The sequence below is a fragment of the Equus asinus genome, chromosome 3 (assembly GCF_041296235.1).
Source record: "Equus asinus isolate D_3611 breed Donkey chromosome 3, EquAss-T2T_v2, whole genome shotgun sequence".
NCBI classification, from domain to species: Eukaryota; Metazoa; Chordata; class Mammalia; order Perissodactyla; family Equidae; genus Equus; species Equus asinus.
In genome coordinates this window covers 63027990-63055585 of record NC_091792.1, presented here as the reverse complement: position 1 = coordinate 63055585, position 27596 = coordinate 63027990, and the positions used below count along the sequence as shown (strand labels likewise).

Here is a 27596-nt window from a genome sequence, read left to right as displayed (position 1 = left end):
GTTTGTACATTGTTATCAGTGATTTACATATTGCCACCTGTTATATAGTTAGGACATTTTATCTTCTTCCTTTTCTTTGCTTCTTTCTTAGAACTGCTATCTTGGTGTCCTCTAATCATCTTGGGGTCTCATTGAATCTTCTGGCTGTGCCCTCAGCCACACCTGCACTACTCCTCTATGCACACCTCTCGTTTTTCTCAAGTTGCAGATAGCAACAATCCTTGGGTCGGAGGGAGAAGTTTATTGCATGACTGTTCTCACTTTTAATCATTACAGCCATGCTGTATGTGAGGTGGAGCAGAGAAATTGAGATTCACAAAAATTAAATAATTGGCCCAAGAAAACTTAAATATTAAGTCACAGAGCTTGAATTCTAACCCGTGTCTTTTTTACCAATGTGTTGCTGCTATCTGTTGCCTCTGTAAATAAATTTTTCATGTCTGTAAATTTCAATAAGATTTTAGGAATGGTGGTTAATGTAACTCAACACAAAGTGTGAATGCCTTAATGGGCTTATCCTTTCCCCCCAACATGATGTTTGCCACTTCAAATCAATCACTTACTAACCAAATGAATTTTTATTTGGTAGATTGTCAGAGAAATTCTTGAGCAGTGGATCTTTCTGAGTATCCTATGTTCACACAGGGCTATCCTGCCCTTGCTGATCACTGAACACTATGATGATATTATAGTGGGTTGGATTTGGTGATCTCTAGTTGGGGAAAATGGTACCTGAATGCCTTCTTGCTTCCTTTTCTATGTATATCATATGTAATTCACCTCTTGCATGGTCACATTCCCTAACCACTCAACCATAAGATATATTTTTCAAATCTTATAACCCACTGAGTCCACAATCTTAACTCCTAACAATTTCAAGGTACACAAAGGAGAGTTTTGGTGCTGTTTTATTGTTTCGTTTTGTTTGTTTGTTTGTTTTGGTTGAACTTGATTAGGTTATAACTATACACCTGATCAACTTAAGAAAGAATCAGAAAGAAACTGCTACTTTTTCCATTTTTTAATTGATCAGGGTAAAAAAGAGAAAGGGAAACTAGAATGTGAATTCTCAACAAATTATTGAATATAATATTTTAGGAAGGACTTTAAAGCCAAGAGCTGGAATGAAGACTCATTTTACATGTTAATATTTTTTAAATACATCTATTAATATATATATTTATATATAGGTATATATGTACATCTGCTAATAGCATACATCTATTAAAGTACCTCTTCTATTGTGTATATATTGTAAAATAACAGTTGAAATTAGGCTTATCAGAATTAGTAAACAATGCTGTATATTAAAGATGTTATTCTTAACTACCCATGTACTAAATTTTATGAGTATGTTACTTAGTATTTTATACAAGATTCTGAGACTTTCTTCTGAGTTGGTTATGTATATGCCTAACAATGGGTTATTTACTTGTATAGGAAGGTATTTATGTTCTATAGGTCAAAATATTGTTATGTTGTTTATACATATAGAGTAGCTTTTCTTTTAAAGTTATCCTTTAAATTTTTAAATTATGCTTTATCTTCATGGGTAGATATTGAAGGGAGAAAGTTTTTATTCAAACGTGAAAGAATTTGTATATAATTATATTTTTCCACCTGTGAAATAGTCTTAGTAGGCATTACTCTATCACTGGAAGTCTTTGAGATGGCTACCTTTAAGAGGTCCTAAAGAATGTGGAGTGTATATCAACCAAGAGAATACAGAAGATCTTAAAAACATACCACTTTTAAACATGTAGTCTTTAATATCCTGTGTTCCAGAAAAGGAAGCATTGCTATTTCAAGCTGGCATAAATAACTGTTTTCCATTCTGATTTGGGAAGCTTAAACATATTTGAGATTAAGAATTTAGAGCTGTTTTATAAATTATCTAGATCAGGTTTTCCATTTTACAACCTTTTATCTTTCAACTACAGATTTGTTCATTCATTGAACAAATTAAGCTCTATTATACGCAATCCCCATGATGAATAAGACACAATCTTTGTGCTAAAGGACTTCACAGGCTAGTAGGAGAGACAAGACCAGATCAGGAACAACTGTAATACAGAATAACATGTAATGTATTAGCATGTGAGTAGTATAATTGAAATGGTAAAGTTAGCTATTGGAAGAAAAGATCTTTTTTAACTCTGTGAGCTAAAAAGAAGCTAAAGAAGGGAGAGCTTCTCTGAATAGATAACAATTAAATTGTGTCTTGAAAAAGACTGATTCCACAAAGAGGCATTACTGATTAATTCATCCAGATATTAAGAAAGGTCTGTAGATAAAAATGGAAAGTTTAGTAAGTTATAAAAATAAGGGCAGTGGAGGGTGGAAAGGAAGAATTTTATCCTCATGTGGAAGTCACCCAGATAGATGGATGAATCCAGCATGGCTGTGATTTGGAAAAGGCAGTAGGAGGAGATCACATGGACTTTAAGTGGTTAGATGCAAATAGAGTGGTAGCTTATCTTGGAAGTCAGCTATGGAGTCAAAGAAAGTCAGCCTATGCTTCACTTTAACTCCATAAGACTTGAGGAGTAGAAATTATGGATGTGAGATTTTATAAAAGAAGGCAGGAAAAAGGAATTCATTCTCTTTAAAGAGGATGTCAGATTTCAGATGAAGAGAGAAAGTAAGAAGATGAGAGAATTAGATTTGGTGTAAAATGAAGGAGTTTTCACACCAAGAAACAGGTGATTTCACAGGCTACAAGGCTGGGACAGTAGCAGAGGCCGGTCACTGAAGAGGTCAATAAGGGGGAACATGTGAAAGTTTAAAGAACAAAGTTAACTCAGTAGAATGGAAGTCTTTGAAATACGTAAGAGAATTGGACACAGCGAAAGTTGAATGCTGTTGCTATTTTGAAAATACCTAGAGAAACCAACTAAATGACATATCACTGCTTGTGTCTAAATTCACTATAGAAATCTTTTATGTTGCCTGGAAGTACCTGATACAGATGTTAATTTCAATCTTGTATAGTTATAGCAGATCATTCTTTTCTTCTTTTCCTGAGATTCTTTCTGGGGTTTTATAAAATAATAGTCATTTATGTAATGCTTTTACAGGTTAAGAAATTTTTACATTGAAGAATTTTTTGTTTTATATGTTATACACACACATTTAATATTAAATTTATTTAAATTTAATTTCACTGCTTGGAGAGAAATTTTAAAAGCCTTATTACGGAGGTGTTAATGTTCTCATTTTACCAGATGATGAAACTAAGGTCCAGCTTTATTAAGTGACTTTCCCAAGCACACCCTTATCTTTTAAGTCTTAGGCTTTTATTCAATTTGGAAAAGCTTCTCTCTGGTAAAGTGTTGAGTAAAGAGGTATGTGTTTTTTTTTCTTTTTAAAGATTGGCACCTGGGCTAACAACTGTTGCCAATCTTCCTTTTTTTTTTTAAGCACCGGCACCTGGGCTAACAACTGTTGCCAGTCTTTTTTTTTTTTTTTTTCTGCGTTATCTGCCCCAACCCCCCCTGTACGCAGTTGTATATCTTAGTTGCATGTCCTTCTAGTTGTGGGTTGTGGGACGCCACCTCAACGTGGCCTGACGAGCGGTGCCATGTCCGCGCCCAGGATCCGAACCCTGGGCCGCCGCAGCGGAGCGCGCAAACTTAACCACTCGGCCATGGAGCCGGCCCCTATTTTTCTTTTAATTCATGGTGGGTACTAAAAATACAGGCTATGAGAGGGTCACTGAATTGCTGCTATTTTGCAGACTTTTGGGGGTTCTTTTTGTCTTGCTGCAGTCCTTGATAATGTTATACTGCAAGACTGTGAATAATTCACAAACTGGATATTTCCTATTGGGATAATTGACTGTTATCTCCTCTTTATGATTTGGCGTCTACTCCAGGTGAATTTGATTTAAAGTAAGTTAATTTAAATTCCAATTTAAATCAGTAGTCAAGAAAATACCATTTAATCATTTTCTTGACGAAAGCACATCATTTTTTATTTAGCCTTAAAAAAATTCTCTTCAAGTCAGTTTTCAGTTTCCTAGAAGGACATTCTATAAATTGAAATGCAATGCTTTATTTAAATTTTTTCAGATTAATTTTGCAGCTGTATCAGAAACTAAATGACTTTGTTGTTTTATTTACATAAGCCAATTGAAGTAGATACTGCTGAAGTTCTCTCTTGTTCAACTAAGTATTGATGAATATTTGCGAGCTGTTTGGTCTGCATTACCTGTATTTTACTCAGCAGTTTATTATTTTGTTTGACTTTAAAATGTGTTTGTGCCTTTTCTTTCAGATACACAATTTTAAAAATAAAATGAGAATGCATATTTTTCAAAGAAATATTTCAAATGTAAACAAGCATTTTGGAAGGAATTTAGTCAGTATCTAGATCAGAATCTAGATCAATATGAGAAATTTTAAGTTTTGGATTAGGCAGCTGACTATTTTCTTCCTTTAGGAATCTTTTTGAGTAGGATTTCCAAGCAGTAGATTAAGAAGATACTGTAGAGCTCCAGATTGGAAGCTGTCTCTTCTTTCACTTCTCATCTCTTTTCTATTCCTAAAAGGGAGCATGAAATCTACCAATAGCATGTATGGCCCCTCCTCATCAAGGGGTAAAATATCTGCTCTAAGTTAAATCACAGCTGGTTCTTTTTGGATAGGAAACTTTTCTTTCTTTGATCGAAATAATCTATAGAGAGAATTGAGCTCCTGTAAGGAGTTTGTAGTTCATTCACAAAACGATTTGTAAAGATTTCGCGATCCCTTTCTCTCAGATCAGGGGCCAGTAAACTTTTTCTGTAAAGGGCTGGGTGGTAAACGTTTTAGACTTTGTTGACAAAATTCAATACAGAATAATAAAATTATATATAATTTTTAAAATAGAGGCCTACTAATGAGAAGAATAGAATTTTCAGGGCGGGGAAGATAATATTTTGTTTACTTCATGTTAAGTTAGTGTTCCCTGTTATCAAATTAACTGTAAATGTTCATCTGTGAAAACCATTCTTAGTTCATAGGTTGTATAAAAACAGGTTGGAAGCCAGATTTAGCCTGTGGGCCAAGGGTTGCTGACCCCTGTGTTACATTATAAATTACCACTATTCTGCGTTACTTTTGAGCTTGAACAAAAAATCAGTGCTCTATTTATGTAATCCTTTTGGACGTAAACCATTCAAAGAGAAATTGGTCAGTTTTAAGGGCTTGAGTATAATTTTTACTTAAGTTTTCTGTTTATTCTGGTGGAATCTTGCCATTCATTGTCATTCTAGTGAATGTCAAGTCTTGAGAATCTGTTGAGTTTTTAAATAAGTGAAAATTTATGAAGCATCATAGTGGAGGAAAAATTAGGTCTATAATGTATAATCCCAAGGACACAGAATATAGTTTAAAGTATTTTGTGTTACATGTAATAGGAAATTAATAAGTACCTTTTTATGTTAAATTTTATATTCAACCCATCTCACTTAAAATTGTTTTGATTTATACAGGAAGAAGAAGACAAATTAAAAGGCAGAACCTTTCTTAAAATGGCTAATATTTTAGCAGTTGTGAGAATGTTGATGATTTCTATTCCTTTAACAAAGGTTTTAAAATGAACTGAACATTGCTTATGCAGTTGCATAGTTAACATGCAAACCAAAATCTGCTCACAACTTATTTTTGTCGCTGTTGTTGCTTTTTATTTTTCTAGGATTTCTGTCTGTGTAAGATATATTCATTCCCAGTAATGAAACTTTGTATATACCATATGGCAGCCTTGTTCCTAATGTGAATTATACACAGCATGCGATTAACCATCCTCTGGTATGAGACTTATATCTACTGTGGCATTCACTAAAGTGTCTGTCTGGTGGTGTGATGTTTTAGGACTTGAATATTTGGTGTTTCTTGCTTTGTTTTAATTTCATGTTTTCACACAAGCTTGGTCTGTTTACCTTTATTTTTGTGTCCTTTCTTTCTATGTTCTCCCCACCTCTTTGCTTCACCTTTCTTAGCAAAGATGAGGATTTCTACCTTCAACATACATTGTTGGTCTTGTCTTCTGTTTTTGTTAGGAGGGACAGCAGTGTGATAAAAGAGGAAATCAAAGCCTTTCTTGCCAATCGGAGGATTTCCCAAGCAGTTGTTGCACAGGTAACAGGTAAGAGCTGAAGAGCCCTTTATTCTAGAATCATGTCTAGTCTCTGCCTTCTGGTGCAGATGTTGGAATATTGCTTGCATTTCTGCATTGCAGTGCAGATCTGTCAACTTAGGCATAATAATGTATGCCTGTGATTTAAAACCCATTGTCTCTGATATCATGGAACTTCTCCAGTGATTTTTCTTTTACTTGTGCTAATAAATTTTATAGCATTTGTAATAAGCACAAAATTCATTATTTTATGGCTAAAAAAGGGTTCTCTGGTTTTCTTTTAATTGTGACAGAGCTTATGACACATGCACATCCAACTGCTATCTATAGTTCGTATTTTTAAAAGCTTTGCAGTCCTCCAAATCTAATTCCAGATTTTACCAATTAAAAAGTGATTCATAAGAGTAAAAGAAGATGTTTTTTTTTAACCTGGTTTTCTATATGTGAAAGCTTTCCTCAAACCGTTACTGAGAAGATAAGAGTTACCAGTCTTATCTTTGTTCTTTATACCCCATCCCATTACCCACCCCACCACAGCCCTATCCCCAGTGCGTGGTGTATATGTGTCATTCTCTATTCAGATTGCATTTTTTATGAAGTTCTTAAATTGTGGGGAAACATGTCTTTTCTTTGTTAGTATGTAGTCTTCCTTTCTTGGATATCAATGATTTATAAGACCTTAATAAAATCAACAATGCATTAGTCATTAGAGGAACCAGAAACTCTTTCAACATGTTTCAGTTTATACGTCATTGTACGTTGTACAGTCATAGATATGAAAATTAATTTGTTCCTCCCCCTTCTTTTTTTAACATGCACTAGCATCTATGTGACTCTGGGCTTTTTAGCCTCTGTGCCTCAGTTGCTTACCTCTGCAATGAAATTGTTGGATCTGGTCTTCGACAGTATCTTCCAATTTTACAATATTACTTCTGTTCTCTAGACATTGGTACACATGGAAGCTAATTTACCTAAAAGGTTGTTATTGACCTTTAATTTGGTTAAAAATGAAACTTGAGATTTCAGAAGTCTTAAATTTCATCCCAAGAATCTAAGGTCAGCCAATCTTAATACGTGTGTGTGTAATATATAACACTAGTAATGTATTTTTATAAATGACACCCCTGTTCATGGTAAAAGACTATAATTAAAGGCATGTCCTATAGAAATCTTGAACACAAGGATGGTGTTTGAATTTAATTTTTGTAATCCTCAGGTGTTTTTCAATAAGATATTTAAAATAAATTGTTACCTTTATCTTCAAGGATTAAGGTATGGTGATAAGGGCACTTAAGGGCAGATTAATTGGATTTTACCAAAACTTCTGATGTACTCTTTGAAAGATGGAGTCTTGTCTTTCAGGGCTTTTACTTCAGCCCCCAAGATTTGAAGCAGTAGTATCTTCTAGTTCACCAGCCTGAAAAAAATGACAAAATTGTAGTGTTATAGAGCAGCATTATAAAGTTGATTTTGTCCAGGTGAAAATATTTCTGAGTATCTTGAATACCATGAATCTTGAATCATCGTGGACTTTTAAAACCGTAGCTTTTGAAACCCATCTGACATTGATGCAAATTATAATAAATTACCTTTAAAAGGAATTTCTTAGGCATATTTAGGTATACTATGATAGGTTAAATATAGTATATCAAATATTGCCCATTTGGAAAGGGAAACTGAAAGATGTTTTAGAATCTTGCTACTCAAAATGTAGTCCATCAAACAGCAGTATTGGGAAATGTTAGAAATGTAAAGATAGAGAGTACTACCCTAAACCTACTGAATCAGAATTTACATTTTAGCCAGATCCCCAAGTGATCTGAGTTTGAGAAGTACTATTCTAGGAGACTGGTAAGCTTTCCTGACACTAACTTCAATGGATTGGCGTTGTTTAACATTGTCCCACTCAGTCATAGTTATCATGATGCCATCTCCTGTCTGTGGAAACAAGAGTTAAAAATATTTTCCACGTTTATTTTCTGTTATGTCACATGGACCTTTCTTTTGCTACTGTAATCATAGGATTGGGACTGTTAAAAACTTCTTTCCCCATTTCAGTCTCACCCCAATGTGTTCTTCCTCCTCTTCATTCTTAGTCCAAAAGCTTGGGTTCATTTTCCCATGTTCGTATATCTTTGATAATTCTCCATTGTCTGAAAAATGAAACTTCTTATAATCTGACTCCAACCTTCTTTTTATTGCCATAGTCTGTTTAGTATACTCACTAGCTGAATTCAACTACTCGCTGTTTCCAGAATTCTGCTCACTTGGATCCTCGCAAATCGTTGGTTGTACCTAGGATGCCTTTTACCTCCTCACCTCAGCCTTTTGTAAATTCCTTTTTATCAAGATTACCTCAGTTATTGTCCTCATTCTGACTTCTTTGATCACTTTAGCCCATATAGACCTCTCTTTCTTCTGAAATTAATTAACTTCACTACCCTAAGGTAATAAAACTCATTTCAGTTATACATTTTAGAGTAATGTTCTTTAAAAGCAGCAGTCTTTCTTACACATCCTCAAAGAGTCTACCATTATGCGTGCTCTCTGAGGATTTCGTGTTTACCTAGCCGCTTTGTAGTGCTGTCCTGTAGGGTAAAGGGAGTATTGGTGAAGCTAACACAAGCTATGCATGTGAACATTTATCCTGTATGACTTTGTCTAGTGATGTTCCCTCTCCAGAAATAATTATTTATTTGCTCAACAAATGCTGCCTGAATTTCTACCCTTAAGGAACTTGCATTTTTCTTTCATTTGCTTTAATTCAGTTACTTACATAAAGCAGGGAAATGAGGATGATTTATAACCAGATTAGTTCATTGTCGCATTGGCTAACTTACTGAATTCATGTATTTGTCATGTATTATCATGTTACATTTTCACCCAGACCATCTAGCCATCAAGCTAAACTCAGGCGCAGGGCTTTTCATTTTAGAAAAGAGATCCAGCTAGAGAATAGTGAGTTAGAACCAATATAAAGCTTGGCCATCATAATTAGCCCACCTGGGATAGAGTAGCCTGAGTAGGAAGCCTTCTAGGCATCCAGGGCTCACTCACTAGGGTGCCTGATCAGTATATAGGCACATTTTTCTGTCTTTAAACAAATTAGTGAAGTGTATCTTAAAGGCTATCTACCTGATGAAATCTACCCCAAAGTAAAGTTTAGGATGTGGTGCTCCGGAATCTCTGTCCCATAAAGGAGTCACTTAAAGTCAGTTAAGTTCAACTCCAATATGTGAAATAATGAAATAAATCAGCCTTGAGATAAAAATGAGAATGAATGGTGTATAACAAAAGAGAATGCTGAATAAAAAAGTGTAGTGAGGTACAAAATTATAACACATATGCTTGTTCCAGAAACAAATACGGGTTTCTTTTTATAGATTCGGAGGATTTCTATAATAAGATAAACAAGAAGTTCATGGGTGGGGTCTGTATAAATGATGTCCTAATGATAGGAAAAATGACAGTATAAACAGGATATAATAACAGTGCCTGCTGAATTTCCCAGCATGTTATTTGTAGCTTCTTTCACAGAGTCACAGCTGCTCCTACCAAGGGTGAATTTTTACCTCTGTAAGAGGTCGAGCAAGATTCTAAATTCTCCCTAACAATGGTGGGGTGGGGAGCATAGCCTTTGATTTCGTAGTAAACATATGTATTTTATATTCACTTTCAGGGTAAAACATTTTTTTTTTGGCTGTTAGAGTTCTTAAGATATGATTTTCTTTATAAATGATCTCTGGGAAAAATTAGGAGGGCAGAATAAATGAGTAAATGGGCAAGAGCTTGAGTGAGTGCTTTTCAGGAGAAGAAATATACTAATTGGATTTATGTCCACTTAAAAATAAATAAATAAAAGAAGGAAAAAATTAGCATTTCTGAATTTTAAGAAATTTGTCAAAATTTTGTTTTCTTGAATAATAGTAGTATAATAGAAAAGCAACCATGAAGCTTTAGAATACCAAAGTTCTTTTCTTTCTGTCATTACATAGCCTTGTGACCCAGGACAAATCATGGAGCTTCTCTGAGCCTCAGTTTCCTTATTTATAAGATGATGGGCTTTGGTCAATATTTTCTTAGTATTTTTTCTACTTGTCAAATTCTGTTCTGTTTTTAAACTAAGTACATTTAACAAGTGTGTATCTTACCTGTATCTAGTGACTATCATTCCCAAAATGTAAGAATTCCTGTAAAAAGGAAAGCTCTGAACCAGTTTTAGGAATGTTTCAACTATACTCAAATCACTTCCCTTGTTTTATTTATCTTTAAAATGAAGGATAGAAATAACTACATATTCAATTTAATTGTAGTAATTTCTTTACAAAAGTAGGTGTATATTGATCCTCTCCCTAAACAGAGAACTTCAGACCAGATATTAGAAATCAACTAAAGTGTCAATATACCTGTTTTAAAAATAGCTTTCTTTGTTTTTTTTTTTTAAAGATTTTATTTTTTTCCTCTTTCTCCCCAAAGCCCCCTGGTACATAGTTGTATATTCTTCGTTGTGGGTCCTTCTAGTTGTGGCATGTGGGACGCTGCCTCAGCGTGGTTTGATGAGCAGTGCCATGTCCGCGCCCAGGATTCGAACCAACGAAACACTGGGCCGCCTGCAGCGGAGCGCGCGAACTTAACCACTCGGCCACGGGGCCAGCCCCGAAAAATAGCTTTCATTTTTTAGAGAAGTTTTAGGTTCACAGCAAAAGTGAGCAGAAAGTACAGAGATTTCCCATATACTTCCTGCTCTCCCCTCCCCCCACCACACGCACAGCCTCCCCTGCTATCAGCATCTAGCACCAGAGTGGTACATTTGTTATAAACCTATGTTGACACATCATTATCACTCAGAGTCCATAGTTTACATTAGGTATAAATGGCTTTGTACATTCCATGGGGTTTTGAAAAATGTATAATGGCAAGTATCCATTGTTTCAGTATCATAAGATGATATTATAGTTTTCACTGCCTAAAAGTCCTCTGTACCCCACCTGTACATCTACCCCCTCGCCCCAAGCCTTGGCTACCACTGATCTTCTTACGGTCTCCATAGTTTTGCCTCTTCTAGAATGTCATCATACAGTATTATAGCCTTTTCAGGTTGGCTTCTTTCATTTAATAATATGCATTTAGTGTTTCTTAATGTCTTTTCATGGCTTGATAGCTCATTTGTTTTTTGGTGAGGAAAATTGTCCCTGAGCTAACATCTCTTCCCAATCTTCCTCTTTTTGCTTGAATAAGATTGTCCCTGAGCTAACATCCATGCCAATCTTCCTCTGTTTTGTATGTGGGAAGCCACCACAGCATGGCTTGATGAGCAGTGTATAGGTCTGTGCCCGAGATCCAAGCCCATGAACCCCAGGCTGCCAAAGCAGAGCATGCGAACTTAACTACTACACCACCGAGTTAGCCCCCCGCTCATTTGTTTTTAGTGCTAAATAATATACCATTGTCTGGATATCCCAGTTTATTTTTCCATTCAGCTACTGAAGAACATCTTGGTTTCTAAGTTTTGGCAATTATGAATAAAGTTACTATAAACAAGTACAGTTTATATCTACGTTAGAAAAGCAATGTTGGTAGGGTGTAAATCACAGACTATGGAATCGTTGTATTATAATACAACCAAATATAATTATCATGCTCATTTAACAAGATTTTATTAATTTCTACCTAATGAATTTTACTAGTTTTATGTAGATCTCCAGTTTGAAGGCTATTATGTGTCTACAGAATGGGTAGATTTCTACATGTGAGATTTAATTTCTGTCTCCAAATTGAAAAGGTTTAGAGTTTTTGTTTCTGTTAGGAGAAAACTTCTTTTCAAATCTTTGAATGGACTTTAGTTACCAACAATATAAGTGGTTTTGCAGAGTATATTTTAGGATTTTTTTCTTGTCCTGCAGCCTCTGGAGAATAAGAACAAATGTTGTCCTGTGGGTCAAAAAATTCTTACTTTTTATCTCATTTTCTTCCATCTTCTGCAATTTGTTGGCAAACTATTTTCTTGTAAACACAACATATAGGATTACTTTTTTTTCCATAGGAAAAAGTCCAGCCTCTATCTGAATACTCACATTTTCTCACTTTGGTGATAGCTAAGTGAAAACTTGGAGTGAAAATAATTTCAGAGGATACTTTTTGTTGTTAAAAAGTCAGTTTTCTACAATTCTTGAAATTCGTTGTCCTACCAGAGATTTCATCATCTGAAATGAACTGTATAGGGCTGTACATTTTTAGTGTTAAAGTTATGAAGGTTGGTTTTAAAGTATAAAGTAAGTTACCTCTTCCACCCATATTTAAAGTAGAAACTATGTTTAAAAAATCTTTTTTCACCATAAGCTTTGACAAAAGTGACCTTAAAAGGTTAGGCACAGTAGTGGTTTTCTCCCCCCTTGGTAATTTTCATTTGTGTTTCTCCCTAATTCTTGTTTCCTAAGATTGTGGAGAAAAGTCTTTACTTAAGGTGTAACATTCCTTTAACAGTTTTATGAAACATTTCTTACCTAACATAAGTTAACTTTTCTTACATTAAAGAAAAATCAGCAGAGATAAATGACAGAAAGAAGTAATACCCTAGTAAGAAAGTCAGAAGGTGTCTGATAAAATAGCAAAACCTAAGGTTTAGCTATAGTCTCTGTGAGTCATTAGGCAATATTATAAATAACTTCCTGCAGAAGGTAGCTCTGAAGGGAGTAAATACCATTTTTTGTAAACTGTAGATATGCTCTTTTATGCATTAAGGAATGAGCCAGTTAACTCCTGAAGTTTACTCAGGGATAAATCTTAAATCAAAGAATTTGGCATCAGTTGCTGAAAATAATTTGTTCTGTCAGGAAGATGTATTAGATTTAGTATTGTGTGGTTATTAACTTAGTTAGGTAAGAAACTGAAGCTTGAACTGACTAAACTAACTAAGCTTGAGGACCTTAATATCTGAGAGGCCTATAAAATTTTGAAACCATTATTGAATTTCTTATGACCTTAAAGAAAGCTTTTAATATCAGCATATGTTGACTTCAGCTAAATTTGACTATATCATTTGATCCTCACAAAATAAACTTCAGGTATGCGGAGGAGATGTATTTTTTTATTTGTTTTTAATCACCTTTATTGAGATAAAATTTGCTTAAGAGTAGAGTTCTCTGAGTTGCACCAAATTTATAGTCATTACCAAAATCAAGATATGGAACATTTTCAGTACTTCAGTGAGTTCTCTCATGCCTCTTTGCAGTCAAATGCCTCTCCCCACTGCAGGTCCCTGGCAACCACTGATCTGCATTCTATCAGTATAGTTTTGTGTTTTCTAGAATGTCATGTGACCAGAATCATACAATACCACCCTTTTTGTGTCTGACTTCTTTCACTTAACAGGATACTTTTGAGATTCATTAATGTTGTTACATGTAATTAGTAGTTTGTAACTTTTAAATGCTGAATACTGGTCCATTGAATGGATATAACAAAATTCCTTTATCCGTTCATCAGTTGATGGACAACTTGAGTTGTTTCCAGGTTTTGGCTATTATGAATTAAGCTGCTATGAATATTTGTCTGTAAGTTTTTGTGTGGATATGTATTTACATTTCTCATACATAGTAATGGAATTGTGGGGTAATTGTTTAGTGTATGTTTAACTTCTTAAGAAACTGCCTGTTTTCCAAAGTGGCTATACCATTTTGCATTCCCACCAGCAATATATGAGATTTCCAGCTGCTTTGCATTCTCTTCAATGCTTAGTATTTGTGCTTCTCTTTAAGTTTAGCCGTTCTACTGTGTATGTAATGGAATCACACTCTAGCTTTATTTTGCATTTTTCTAGTGACTAATTATGTTGAGCATCACCTATCTTCTTAGGTGAAATGTCTATCAGATCTTTTGCCCATTGTTTTTTAATCAGGTAGTTTGCCTTGTTATTGATTACAAGAGTTCTATGTATATTCTGGGTATAAGTCATTAAATATGTGAATATACAGATAGCCTAGTGTGAGGCTTACATTTTCTTTTTCTTGATATTGTCTTTCAAAGAGCAAATGTTTCCAATGTTGATGAAGTTAGATTTATCAGTTTTTTCCTTTATGATTCATGCTCTTTGTTTCATAAGAAAATGTACCTAAATGAAGTCTCAAGGATATTCTTATGTTTTCTCCTAAAAGTTTTATAATTTCAGCTCATACATTTCAGTCTCTGACCAATTCAAGTTAGTTTTTGTATATGTGTGAAGTAAGGGTCAAGACATATTCTTTTTCCATACGGATGTCCAATTGTTGGAGCATCATTCGTTGAAATGGTCAGCTGTAGTCAAGAGACTAGTCTTTTCCCATTCAATTATATTGGCAGCTTTGTCAAAAATCAATTGAATGTGTTCATGTGGGACTATTTCTGGGTTCTCTGTTGTGTTCCAGTTATTTTTATGTCTATCCTTATACCAATTCAAGACTGTAAGTTATTGTAGACTTATAATAAGTCTCCACATCAGAAAGTGTAATTCCTCCTAATTGTTTTTCTTTTTAAAGATCACTGTCAATATTCTAGGTCTTTTGCATTTCCGTACATGTTTTAAAATTAGCTTGTCAAGTTTTACAAAACATATTTTTAGTGAGATTGTGATTGAGATTGTGTTGAATATATAGGTCAATCTAACATTAGGAATTGACATCTTAATCATATTGAATATTCCCATCCATGAACATGGTATATCTCTTCATTGGTTTAAGTCTTCTTTATTTTCTCTCAAAGCTATTAGTAGTTTTCAGTGTACAAGTCTTACACACATTTTCTTAAATTCATCTCTAAATATTATTTTTTGGTACTATTGATACTGTCTTTAATTTCAATTTTCAGTTGTTTGTTTCTTGTGTCATAGAATAATTGATTTTGGTATATTGACCTTCTATTCTGTAACCTTGCTAAATTCATTTATTTGTTCTAGTAGCTTTTTTTGGTAAATTCTTAGGATTTTCTACATGGACAATCATGTGATCTGTGAATAGAGAGAATTCTACTTCTTCCTTTTCAATAGGTATGTCTTTTATTTCTTTTTCTTGCTGTATTGCACTGACTAGAACCACTAGTTAATTGTTGAATATAGTGATGAGAGCAGACATCCTTGCCTTTTCCCAATCCTGAGGAGCAAGCCTTCAGTCTTTCACCATTAAGGATGATCTTAGCTGTAGATTTTTCATAGATGCCCTTTATCAAGATGCCCTTCAAGGGAAGTTTTCTTCTGTTTCTAGTTTCTGAGAATTTTTATCATGAATGGATGTTATACTTTGTCAAATGCTTTTTCTGTATCTATTGAGATGGACCACCTGGTTTTCCTTTTTTAGTCTTGTTAATATGATGAATTACATTGATTGATTTTCAAATGTTTAACCAACCTTGCATTCTGGGAAAACTCCACTGATTTGTTTGATTCAATTTGCTGATATTTTGTTAAGAATTGTTACATCTCTGTTCATGAGGGGTATTGTTCTAGGTTTGTTTTGTTTTTTCTGTTCTTGTAATATCCTGTCTAGTTTTGTTATTGTGATAATGTGGCCTCATAAGACAAGTTGGGAAGTGTTCCCTTCTCTTCTATTTCTAGAAGAATTGTTGTAAAATTGGTATTATTTCTTCCTTCAATATCTTTATTTTGAGACTGTGCTTTTTTTTTTATTATAGTGAATATCTTACACCTAGTCATGACTGACTTACCTAGATCTAAACCTATAGGGTTTGTATCCTATACTGAAGTCAGCAGAATAGAATATAGAATTGCAGAGATTATTGGGCCCTTAATACCTCAAAGGTTGCCAATATTTTTCTACCTGATTTTACCCTTGGCAGAAATACTTTTCTCTTGCAATTTGCCTGAAATAGTAGGATTATAAACTACAAACCAAATTGAGTTTGCTTTAGATACAGCAATAGCCCTTCCTTGTGCCCTAGAGTGCCTGAGTAAAGAACATTGTTTTCACTCACTTAAGCAATGAGATTTTGCTTCCTGTAGTAGTTTTAAAAATATTGAATGACTCCTCTCTAAACCCATTTCCAAGCAGATCTGTGGACACTATCTTGGTTTTGAACACATTGATTTCTAATGTACATGTCCAATATAACATTGCCCCAGGCTTGTTATTGTTCTCGATGAGAAACATAGGAAAGGATTTTTAGAAACATTGTTAATGTGTCTTTGTTTAATGTTTTGAGACTTTAAAGAACTAGAATATGCTATTTTCATAAACGTGGGGTTTTTTTCTCCTTTGACTATTTTACACATAAAGATTGTCTGCTGTGCCTAAGCCTTTCCATTGCTAAATATTTTTTGAAGGACATTTCTTACCAGTTTGCCTTAATTTTTCTAGGACATAAAGAGTGTCTTCTAAATGTTTGAGTGCTTTGTGTTAAAATAATCATCACACATAATAATATTTAGTGAGAACAATATCTCATAAACCATTGTTGCCCATGCCTTTTTCACTTTAACTCAGCTTTATCATTGTGCTAAATACCTACCAGGAAAGCATATAGCCCTTTCAGTGAGTTGTAGATAACTAGGGGCTCTGTTTTTTACTACTGTGCACATGTTAGCTAAACCCTCTTTTTGGAGGATTGTTATGTTTAGCTATAATTTATTTCAACACTTAACAAGTGCTAGATGCTGTGCTAACTGTTTTATATATTTGAGAGGCAGGTGTTAACTTCTTCAGTTACAGATGAGAAAACTGAGGCTAAAGGAGATTCAATCATTTGCCCACAGTCACACGGCTAATTATGTTTGTCTTGTTGCAATGCTAGTGTTCTTGACATAGCATTTCAGTCTATAGAGGCAGTATAGTGGAGTGGTCAAGAGCATGACTTTGAGGCTTCAAAATACAATTTCTTTTTTTTGTTGTTTTTGTTTTTTTGAGGAAGATTAGCCCTGAGCTAACTGCTGCCAATCCTCCTCTTTTTGCTGAGAAAGACTGGCCCTGAGGTATCATCGTGCCTATCCTCCTCTACTTTATATGTGGGACGCCGACCACAGCATGGTGTGCCCAGCAGTGCCATGTCCGCACCCAGGATCCGAACTGGCAAACCCCAGGCCGCTGAAGCGGAATGTGTGCACTTCACCACTGCGCCACCAGCTGGCCCCATCAAAATACAATTTCTGTCACTTATTAGTTATGTAACTTTGGGCAAGTTACTGGATGTTTTAAGCCTCATTTTCCTCTTTTGGAAAGTGAGAATAATAATAATACATACCTAACAGGGTTCTTGAGTAGATTAAATGAGTTAGTTTATGTCAAGTTTCTGGTACATAGTAATTGCCGTAGAAGTTTTTTATTATTATCATTATTAACTATTATACTGCTTAATGTTCAGCCAGCAATTATTTCCCCTTCATCCCTTTCCAGATTGACTTTTATGAAGCTGAGCTTCCTGACACTAAATATGTTAACCATAATGCTTCTAGCCTTTGACCACTTCTAAAAATATATGGCACCCCCATGTTCATTTCAGCATATTTACCATAGCCAAGACTTGAAAATAGCTTAAGTGTCTATTGATGTATGAGTGGATAAAGAAAATGTGCTATATATATATATAGCCATTAAAAAAAAAGGAAATTCTACCATTTGTGACAACATGGATGGACCTTGAGGGCATTATGCTAGGTGAAATAAGTCAGACAGAGAAAAGCAAATACTGTATGATATCATTTATATGTGGAATCTAAAAAAAACCCAAACTCATAGATACAGAGAACAGATTAATGGTTGCCAGAGGTGGGGGGTGGGCAAAATGGGTGAAGAGGGTCAAAAGGTTCAAACTTGCACTTATGAGATAAATAAGTTCTGGGACTGTAATGTACAGCATGGTGACTATAGTTAACAATACTGTGTGACCTATTTGAAAGATGCTAAGAGTAAATCTTAAAAGTACTCATCACCCAAAAAAAGGAGCTATGTATGATGATGGACGTTAACCAAACTTATTGTGGTATCATTTTACAATATATATGTATATCAAATCATTATGTTGTGGTCCTAAAACTAACACAATAAAAAAATAGTTCAAGATAGATCAGTGGATTTTAACGTAACAGAGTCTGAAAAAGTTTAGTGAGTTGATTTCAGATTCAACATCGCAGCTAACCTTTAAAGAATATATCACTTGTCAAGTTTTAGTGTAGTATCCAGAACATCCACAATTATAGGAAAAGCTATTAAAATACTCCTTCCTTTTCCATCTAAAAAAAAAAAAGCTATCTAAATTTCATTTTGACGTTAGCATAGTAAACTTCCTTCACCATGACTAGCCTTCCAAAGTTTGACATGCACAAAATTGCCTAAAAAAATGTTTTTTATATTATTATAGCTAACATCCTGAGCAGAGTTAGGAAGTGAGAAGGAGAAAGTCCAGCTCCCTTTGTGGCAAGATCTTTCTTCTCTGCCCTATAGCTCTCTACCTACCGACCTTGCCAGGATTCTGTCTAGTATCCTCATTTTATTATTCAAAATGAAGGGAAATCAATTGTGATGATGGGTGCACAACTCTTTGAATATACTAAAAACCATCGAATTGTTCTTAAATGGGTGAATTGTGTGGTATGTGAATTATATCTCAAAGCAGTTTTAAAAAGAAGGGAGGGAATAAATGTAAAAATTATTCTAAAATATCTTCTGAATAGAATTAGTTTCCTACAGTAGAATTTAAAGTTTTTCTGTGTATTCTTATTGTTGAAGTAAAAGCCTAATAATTAAACTAAAAATAAAAAAATAAAAATATTTAGATTTACTTTTTATATTAAAAAATATATTCATGTGTTTCAAACTTTAGAAGTATGTAAGGGTAAACAGTGCTAAATTTCTCTCCTGTCTCCGTCTCTCGGCCATAGTCCCCTTCCCAGAAGAGACTAATGTTATCAGTTTCTGCACAGATATTTTATGCATTTATAAGCAAATAAGTATATCTATAGTCTTTTTCTCCTCTTTTGCCAAACAGGTGGTATACTATATACACTATTCTGCACTAAGTTTTTCTAACTTGGATGTTATCCCATATCAGTATATCAGTAAATAGTATTATCACTGGGTTTGTTTTATTTTTGGCAGTTTTATTCTTTTATTGGTACATAACATAATGATGTATCTTGTAGTCAGTCATAGATTTGGTGAAATGGGGTATAAACATTTATGGACATCCTGCTTGGATTGATGGGCACTAACACATACCTTCTCCATCCTGGAGAAGGAAAGAAGTGTCCCTGATAGTGTCTTAGTTATGAATGATTGATCGTGATCTTTGGTTTAAGGGTAACAGTTCTGGAGGAATGAGGCAACAAGAATAGTGGGAATATTCCTGTATAGATGCAATTTACCATAGAAACCTCATACTAATAAACAGTCATTTCCCAGCTCCTCATTCCCCCAGCTCCTGGCAGGTACTCACTTACTTTCTGTCTCTGTAGATTTACGTATAAACATATTTCTGGACATTTCATAAAACTCATACACTATTTGAACTGTTGCGTCTGCCTGCTTTTAGCATAATGTTTTCAAGGTTCGTCCACATTGTAGCATGTATGAGCACTTCATTCCTTTTAATAGCTGAACGATATTCCCTTGTATGGATAAAACCACATTTATGTGTTCATCAGTTGACGGACATTTGGATTATTTCCACTTTTTGGCTATTGTGTGTAATGCTGCTATGAACATTCATATACAAGTGTTTGTGTAGACAAATATTCTTCGATTATACCTAGGAATGGAATTGTGGGTTATATGATAATTCTAGTTTAAGATTTGAGGACTTGTCAAACTTTTTTTACAAACCCACCACAAATGTATGAGGGATCCAGTTGCTTCATATCTTCATGGACACTTGTTATTATTAATTTTTTTTAATTATAGCCATCCTAGTGGTTGTAAAGTGGTATCTTGTGGTTTTGATTTGTATTTCCTTAATGACTAGTGATGTTCAAGCCTCTTTTCATGTGCTTTTTTGCTATTTGCATATCTTCTTGGAGAAATGTCTAGTCAAACCTTTTGCCCATTTTTTTAAATTAAGTTTTTGTCTTTTTACATTGAATTGTAAGAGTTCTTTATATATTCTAGATACCAGTCCCTTGTCATATATAGGGTTTACAAATAGTTTAACGTTCTTGTTAGTTACATTTCAAGCACAGAAGATTTTAATTTTGATGAAGTCTATTTCGTTGTTGTTGTTGCTTTTGGTGTCATAGTTAGGAAACTATTGCCTAATTCAAGGTCACGCAGATTTACATCTATGTTTTCTTCTAAGAGTTTTATAATGCTACCTCTTACATTTAGGTCTCTGATTCATTTTTTAGATAATTTTTGTATGTAGTGTGGGGTAGGAATCCAACATCTTTTTTCTTTTTGTATGTGGATATCTGCTTGTTCCAGCACCGTTTGTTGAAAAGACTATACCTTCCCTATTGAATTTTCTTGTCATTCTTGTAAAAAAATCCATTGCATAAATGTATGGGTTTATTTCTTGATTCTTAATTTTATTCCATTGGTCTATATGTCTATTCTTATGCCAGTACCACACAGTCTTGATTACCATAGTCTGACAGTAAGTTTTGAAATTTGGAAGTGTGAATCCTCCAACTTTATTCTTCTCTTTAAAGATTGTTTTGGGGGGCTGGCCCGGTGGCGCAGTGGTTAAGTTCACACATTCCACTTCTTGGCGGCCCAGGGTTTGCCGGTTCCGATCCCGGGTGCAGACATGGCACTGCTTGGCACACCATGCTGTGGTAGGTGTCCCACATATAGAGTAGAGGAAGGTGAGCATGGATGTTAGCTCAAGGCCAGGCTTCGTCAGCAAAAAGAGGAGGACTGGCAGTAGTTAGCTCAGGGCTAATCTTCCTCAAAAAAAAAAAAAAAGATTGTTTTGGCTATTCTGGGTTCCTTACATTTCCGTAGGAATTTTAGGATCACTTTGTCAATTTATGCAAAAAAGCCAGCCGGAATTTTAATAGGGATTACATTGAATCTGTAGATCAGTTTGGAGAGTATTGTCATTTTAAAAAGATTGTCTTCCAGTCCATAAATACGAGATATCTTTCATTTATTTAACTATTCTTCAATTTCTTTAAACAATGTTTTGTATTTTTTGTTGTACAAGTCTTGCACTACTTTTGTTAGATTTATTCCTAAATATTTTATACTTTTTGACACTATTGTAAGTGTAATTGCTTTCTAAATTTCATTTGTGGATTGTTCATTGCTAGTGGGTAAAAATAAAATTTAATTTTGTATGTTGATCTTGTATCCTGCGACATTGGTGGACACATTTATTCTAATAGTTGTGTGTGTATGTGTGTGTGCATGCGTGCTCATTTGGATTCCTTCAGATTTTCTATATAGAAGATCATGTCAGCTGCAAACAGAAGTAGTTTGACTTCTTCCTTTCCAATCTGGATGCCTTTTCTTTCTTTATTTTGCATTATTGTCCTGGCTAGAACCTCCAGTACTATGTTGAATAGAAGTTGTAAGAGCAAACATCATTGTGTTGTTCCCGATCTCACTGGCAAAGCTCTCAGTCTTTAACTGCTAAGGGTGCTATCAGCTATGGGTGTTTCATAGTTGGTCCTCTATCAAGGTGAGGAAGTTTGCTTCTATTCCTAGTTTGTTGAGTGTTCCATTTCATGAAAGGATGTTGGATTTTGTCAAATTACTTTTTCTGTATCTATTCAAATAGTTCCAGGAGCTTTGTCATTTTTCAATATGGTGTATTACATTGATTGATTTTTCACGCGTTGAATGAACCTTGCTTTCCTGAGATAAATCCCACTTGGTCATGGTGTATAAATTTTTTTATATGTTTTTGGATTCAGTTTGCTAGTATTTTGTTGAGATTTTTACATCTATATTCATAAAGGATATTGATCTCTAGTTTTCTTTTTCTGCAATGTCTTTGTCTGGTTTTGATATCAAGGTAATACTGGCCTCATAAGATGAGTTGGGAAGTGTTTTCTCCTTGTCTGTTTTTTTGGAAGAGTTTGTGAGGAATTGGTGTTAAATATTTTTGAAACACTTGGTAGAAGCTACCAGTGAAGCCATCTGACTTTACTTTGTGGGGAGTTTTTTTTTTTTTTTAGATTTTATTTTTTCCTTTTTTTCCCCAAAGCCCCCAGGTGCATAGTTGTATATCCTTCGTTGTGGGTCCTTCTAGTTGTGGCACGTGGGACGCTGCCTCAGCGTGGCTTGATGAGCAGTGCCATGTCCACGCCCAGGATTCGAACCAACGAAACACTGGGCTGCCTGCAGCGGAGCGCATGAACTTACCACTTGGCCACAGGGCCAGCCTCTGTGGGGAGATTTTTGACTACTAATTCAGTATCTTTACCTGATACAGATCTATTCCAATTTCCTGTTTCTTCTTGAATCACATTCAATAGGTTGTTCTAGGAATTTGTCCATTTCATCTAGGTTATATAATTTGTTGGCATACAGTTCATAGAATTCCCTTAGAATCTTTTTTATTTCTGTAAAGTCAGTAGTAATGTTCTCTCTCTCATTCCTGATTTCAGTAATTGAGTCTTCTCTCAGTTTGCTCTGTCAATCTACCTAAAAGTTTCTCAATTGTGTTGACCTATTCAAAGAACCAATTTATTATTTTGTTGATTTTCTCTATTAACTTTCTATTTTCTATTTCATTTATTTCTCCATTCATATATTATTTCTTTACTTCTGCTTGTCTTGGATTTAGTTTGCTCTTTTTTTTCTAATTTTTAAGGTGGAAGGCTAGATTATTGATTTGAGATCTTTTTTAATAGGCATTTGTAACAATAAATTTTCCTCTAAGCACTTCCTTTGCTTTATCTCAGATGTTTTCGTATATGTATGTGTTTTTTTTTATCATCTCAAAGTATTTTTTAATTTCCCTTGTGATTTCTCCTTTAACTCATTGGTTAGGACTGTGTAGTTTAGTTTTCACGTATTTGTGAATTTCCCAATTTTGATTTTCTGTTACTGATTTCTAATTTAATTCCATTGTGTTTGAAGAACATACTTTGTATGATTTAAAAATTATTGAGACTTGTTTTATGGCCTAACATATGGTATATCCTGGAGAATGTTCCACGTACTCTTGAGAAGAATGTATATTCTGCTGTTGTTGCATAGAATGTTCTATAGATGTTTGTTAGGTTTAGTTGGTTTATAATGTTGTTCAAGTCTTCTGTTTCCTTGTTGATCTTCTGTCTAGTTGTTCTCTTATTGAAGTCTCTAATTATTGTTGTTGAATTGTCTATTTCTCCCTTCAGGTCTATCAATTTTTGTCTTACGTATTTTGGGGCTCTGTTGTTTGACGCATATATATATGTTTTTTATTATGTCTTCCTCATGAATTATCATTATATCAAATATCATTGTATTTATCATTATAAAGTGGCCTTCTTTTATCTTGCATAACAAATTTTGTCTTTAAGTCTATTTTGTCTAACATTAGTATAGCCACTCCTTTTCATTTGGTTACTGTTAACATGGTATATCTTTTTCCATTCTTTTACTTTCAACATATTTGTATCTTTGAATCTAAAATGTATCTCTCATAGATAGGTTAGACAGCATAGAGTTGAATTGTGTTTTTTCTAATCCATTCTGCCAATCTCTGTCTTCTTATTGGAATGTTTAATCCACTTAAATATAATTATGATGAAGCAGAATTTACATCTGCCATTTTGTCATTTGTTTTCTGTCTCGTGTCTGTTTTGTTCCCCTATTGCTCAATTACTTCCTTCCTTTATGTTAAATAGATATTTTCTAGTGTACCAGTTTAAATTCCTTGTCATTCCTTTTATTATATTTTTTTGAGTTATTGCTTTAGTGGTTGCCCTGGGGATTACCATTAACATCTTCATTTATAACAGTCTAGTTCAGATTAATACCAACTTAATTCCAATTGTATAGAAAAACTTTACTCCTTTATAGCTTTATTTCTGACCCCCTCCTTTGTGTCATTATTGTCATACAAATTACATGCTTATACATTATGTGCCCAATCAACTTAGATTTATAATTATTCCCTTATTCAGTTTTCTTTTAAATCAAATAGAGATAAAAGGAGTCACAGCAAAAAATACATTTATACTGTCTTTTATATTTGCTTATGTAGTTACTTTTACTGGTGCTCTTTATTTCTTCATGTGTATTTAAATTACTATTTAGTGTCCTTTCATTCAACCAAAGAAACTCTCTTTAGTATTTCTTGTAGAGCAGGTCTGCTGGCATCAGATTCTCTCTGGTTTTGTTCATGTGGTAGTGTCTTAATATCTTCTTGATTTTGGAAGGATAGCTCTGCTGGATATAGAGTTCTTGTCTGATGCTCTCCCCCCGCCCCAGCACTTTGAATATATCATCTTACTGCCTCCTAACTTCATGGTTTCTGATGAGAAATCAGCTGTTAGTCTTACTGAGCATCCCTTATACATAATGAGTCACTTCTCTCTTGCAGCTTTCAAATGTTCTCTTTGTCTTTGGTTTTCCACAGTTTATGGTGTTTCTAGGTGTGACTTTCTCAGCATTTACCCTGCTTGAAGAAAATTGAGCTTCTTGAATGGGTAGATTAATATTTTCATCAAATTTGGGTATTGTTTTGCCATTATTTTTTTGAGTATTCTTTCTTCACTTTTCTTTCTGTTCCTTCTGGGACTCTCTTTCTGTTTCTCCTAATAGATTATTTCAATTGACATGTCTTCAAGTTAACTGATTATTTCTTCTGCCAGTTCACATTTGATGTTGAGCTCCTTTAGTGAAGTTTTTTGTTTTTGTTTTTTTTAAAGATTTTATTTTTCCTTTTTCTTCCCATAGCTCCCCGGTACATAGTTGCGTATTTTTAGTTGTGGGTCCTTCTAGTTGTGGCATGTGGGATGCTGCCTCAGCATGGCTTGATGAGCGGTGCCATGTCTGTGCCCACGATTTGAACCGGTGAAACCCTGGGCTGCTGAAGAGGAGCACGCAAACTTAACCACTCGGCCACGGGGCCGGGCCTCTGGTGAAGTTTTCATTTTGCTTATTGTACAATTCAACTCCGTAATTTTTATTTAATTCTTTCTTATAATTCCTGTCTCTTTATTGATATTCTGTTTGGAGAGGCATTTTTCTCATACTTTCTTTTAGTTCTTTAGATGTGTTTTCTTTAATTCTTTGGTTATCTTTAAAACAGCTGCTTTAAGTTTTTGTCTAGAAGTCCAGCATCTGGGTTTCTTCAAAGACTTTTCTTATTGACTGCTTCTTTTACTATGTATGTGTCATACTTTCTTGTTTCTTTGCATGGTTCACAAGTTTCATTTTTTAAACTGGATAGTTTAAATGATATAATGTGGAAACTCTGGAAATTAGATTCTTCCCCACTCCTAGATTTCTTGCTATTGCTTTTTGTTGTTGTTGCTCTTGGTTTGTTTAGTGACTTTCCTGAACTAATCCTGTTGAGTCAGTATTCTTTGTGGTGTGTGGCTACTGAAGTCTCTTTTTAGCTTAGTGGTCAGTTAATTATTGGACAGAGATTTCCTTAAAAGCCTGGAACCAATAAGTTTCCCAGCTTTCTTGAGGGGCTCTGTATGTGTTTTGGGGCATGCCTTTAATGCTCAAGCGGGCAATTTATACTTCTTCTTTAGCCTTCACTTTCTCTTTGTGCCATGTCTCAAAGCCACCCAGAGGTGAGAGCTTAGGGCTTTCACTGGTCTTTCCTGTACATGCACATTGTCTTGGTCATGCACATAGACCTAGGCACGTGCACAGACCTGCGCATGCACCTGGCCTTCTGGATTCCTAGAAATATGTCAAAACTTTTCAGAAATCCTCATTGGTATCTCATTCCTCAGCTTTTTGAATATTTTGGTCAGTTCTTTGTTTGTCCCTACTGTTATCACCTCAGGCACCTGCAATGTTAAATGATTGCCATTGATTATTGTCAACAAACTACCTCCCTTCCTTCTCCTCATCCTGGGAAGAGGCTTTTCACACTGAATGAGGACAAGCCTTGCAAATGAGAGTGTCCAGGGAATTGCCAGACAGGTTAAATAGGAATAGTTCTCTTAGAATGGTGTTTAGGGAACTCCAGACCTGTTCTACCCTCTCCAGTGGCTAGTAGGCCACTCCTGGTTTTCACTGTGATTGCAGGAATATTAGTTTTCAAGTCTGTTATAATGCTGGGATGATGAGAATGAGTATGGGTCAAGTTAAAGTGTCATATAGCTGTTCTTACTAAAATGCAGCATATTTTCTTGAATAAGCACTCCGTGGATTATTGCAAGCCTTTGGTTAATTTCCAGAGCTCTGAAAATGTTGATTCTGACCATTTTTGCCAGTGCTTTTATGGTAAAGCAACTTTTGCTCTCATTGCTTTTATGGAGGACTGGCTTTTCAGAGGTTGTTACTCTGTCATTCCCACTGACACCACTCTAATTTAAGAGATTTTGAAGGAATGTGTAAGCCCAAAAATTACCCTTGTAGAGTTCTTCTCAAAGTGTAAACATGGAAGACAAACATATAGGCATACAAGGACTAAGGAATATGGCACCAATAAACCTGTAATGATGAAAACTGCTTGATGGAAAAAATCTTACCAACCCAAAATTAAATTGAACATACAGAATTTAGGCATTAACTGGAAAGGGGACAAGAGGAACCTTTTAGGGAGCATGAAAATAATCTATATCTTGATTTGAGTGATGGTCACATGTGTATACATATGTCAAAACTTATTGAACTACACATTTAAGAGCAGTGCACTTCACTGATGTAAAATATGCCTCAGTTAAAAACAAAGACAAAACTATAGAACTTAGGAATCAAAAAATGTGGAAACTGAATGGTAAATCTTTAATCCTGTTAAATCTAGAACTATGAGTAAACAACTATGGGAATTACGAATCCAGAACGGACGGTAAATGTTGACTATGCAAAAATATCTTACAAATATCAGGAATTAGATAGAAAGGCTGGGAAGGAAGATGGGGAAAGTATAGTATATGTATGTATATTAGTTATTTATTGCTGCATAAAATATACGTCAGACTTTAGCTACTTGAAACCTAAATCTCTTTATTATCTCACTTAAGTTTCTATGGTCGGGAGTCCAGGAACAGCTTAGACAGGTCACTTTGGTTCAGGGTGTCTAGGAGGTTTCAGTCATCAGGAGGCTTAACTAAGGCTAGAGGACTCACTTCCAAGATAGTTCACTTGCATAGCTGTTAGTAGAATGTCTCAGTTCTTTGCCACATGGATTTCTCCATAGATCTGGTTGAGTGGTCTCACAACTTGGCAGCTAGTTCTCCTCAGAACCAACTCTCTCAGAGAGAGAGCAAGGCAGAAGCTGTAATGTCTTTCATGACCTAGCATCAGAAGTCATAGACTATCATTTGTGCCGTATTCCGTTGGTTGCACAGACCAACCCTGAAGCAATGTTGGGGGAATTACACAAATGTAGGAAGACCAAGAGGATCCCACAGTTAGCTCCCACAGCCTGCTAATTTCCTCAGC

General features: G+C 34.8%; 1 protein-coding gene across 29 annotated transcripts in view; it reads left to right on the top strand.

Moving 5' to 3' along the window:
* The window catches only part of HMBOX1 (homeobox containing 1), a 192112-nt gene that overhangs the window by 84512 nt on the left and 80004 nt on the right, over positions 1 to 27596 (top strand). For all 29 annotated transcript variants that reach the window (XM_044766903.2, XM_070505127.1, XM_044766904.2 and 26 more), the window contains one exon: positions 6041 to 6126. In XM_044766903.2, the coding sequence (XP_044622838.1) occupies positions 6041 to 6126 (86 nt within the window). The remainder of the gene's footprint in view (positions 1 to 6040; positions 6127 to 27596) is intronic.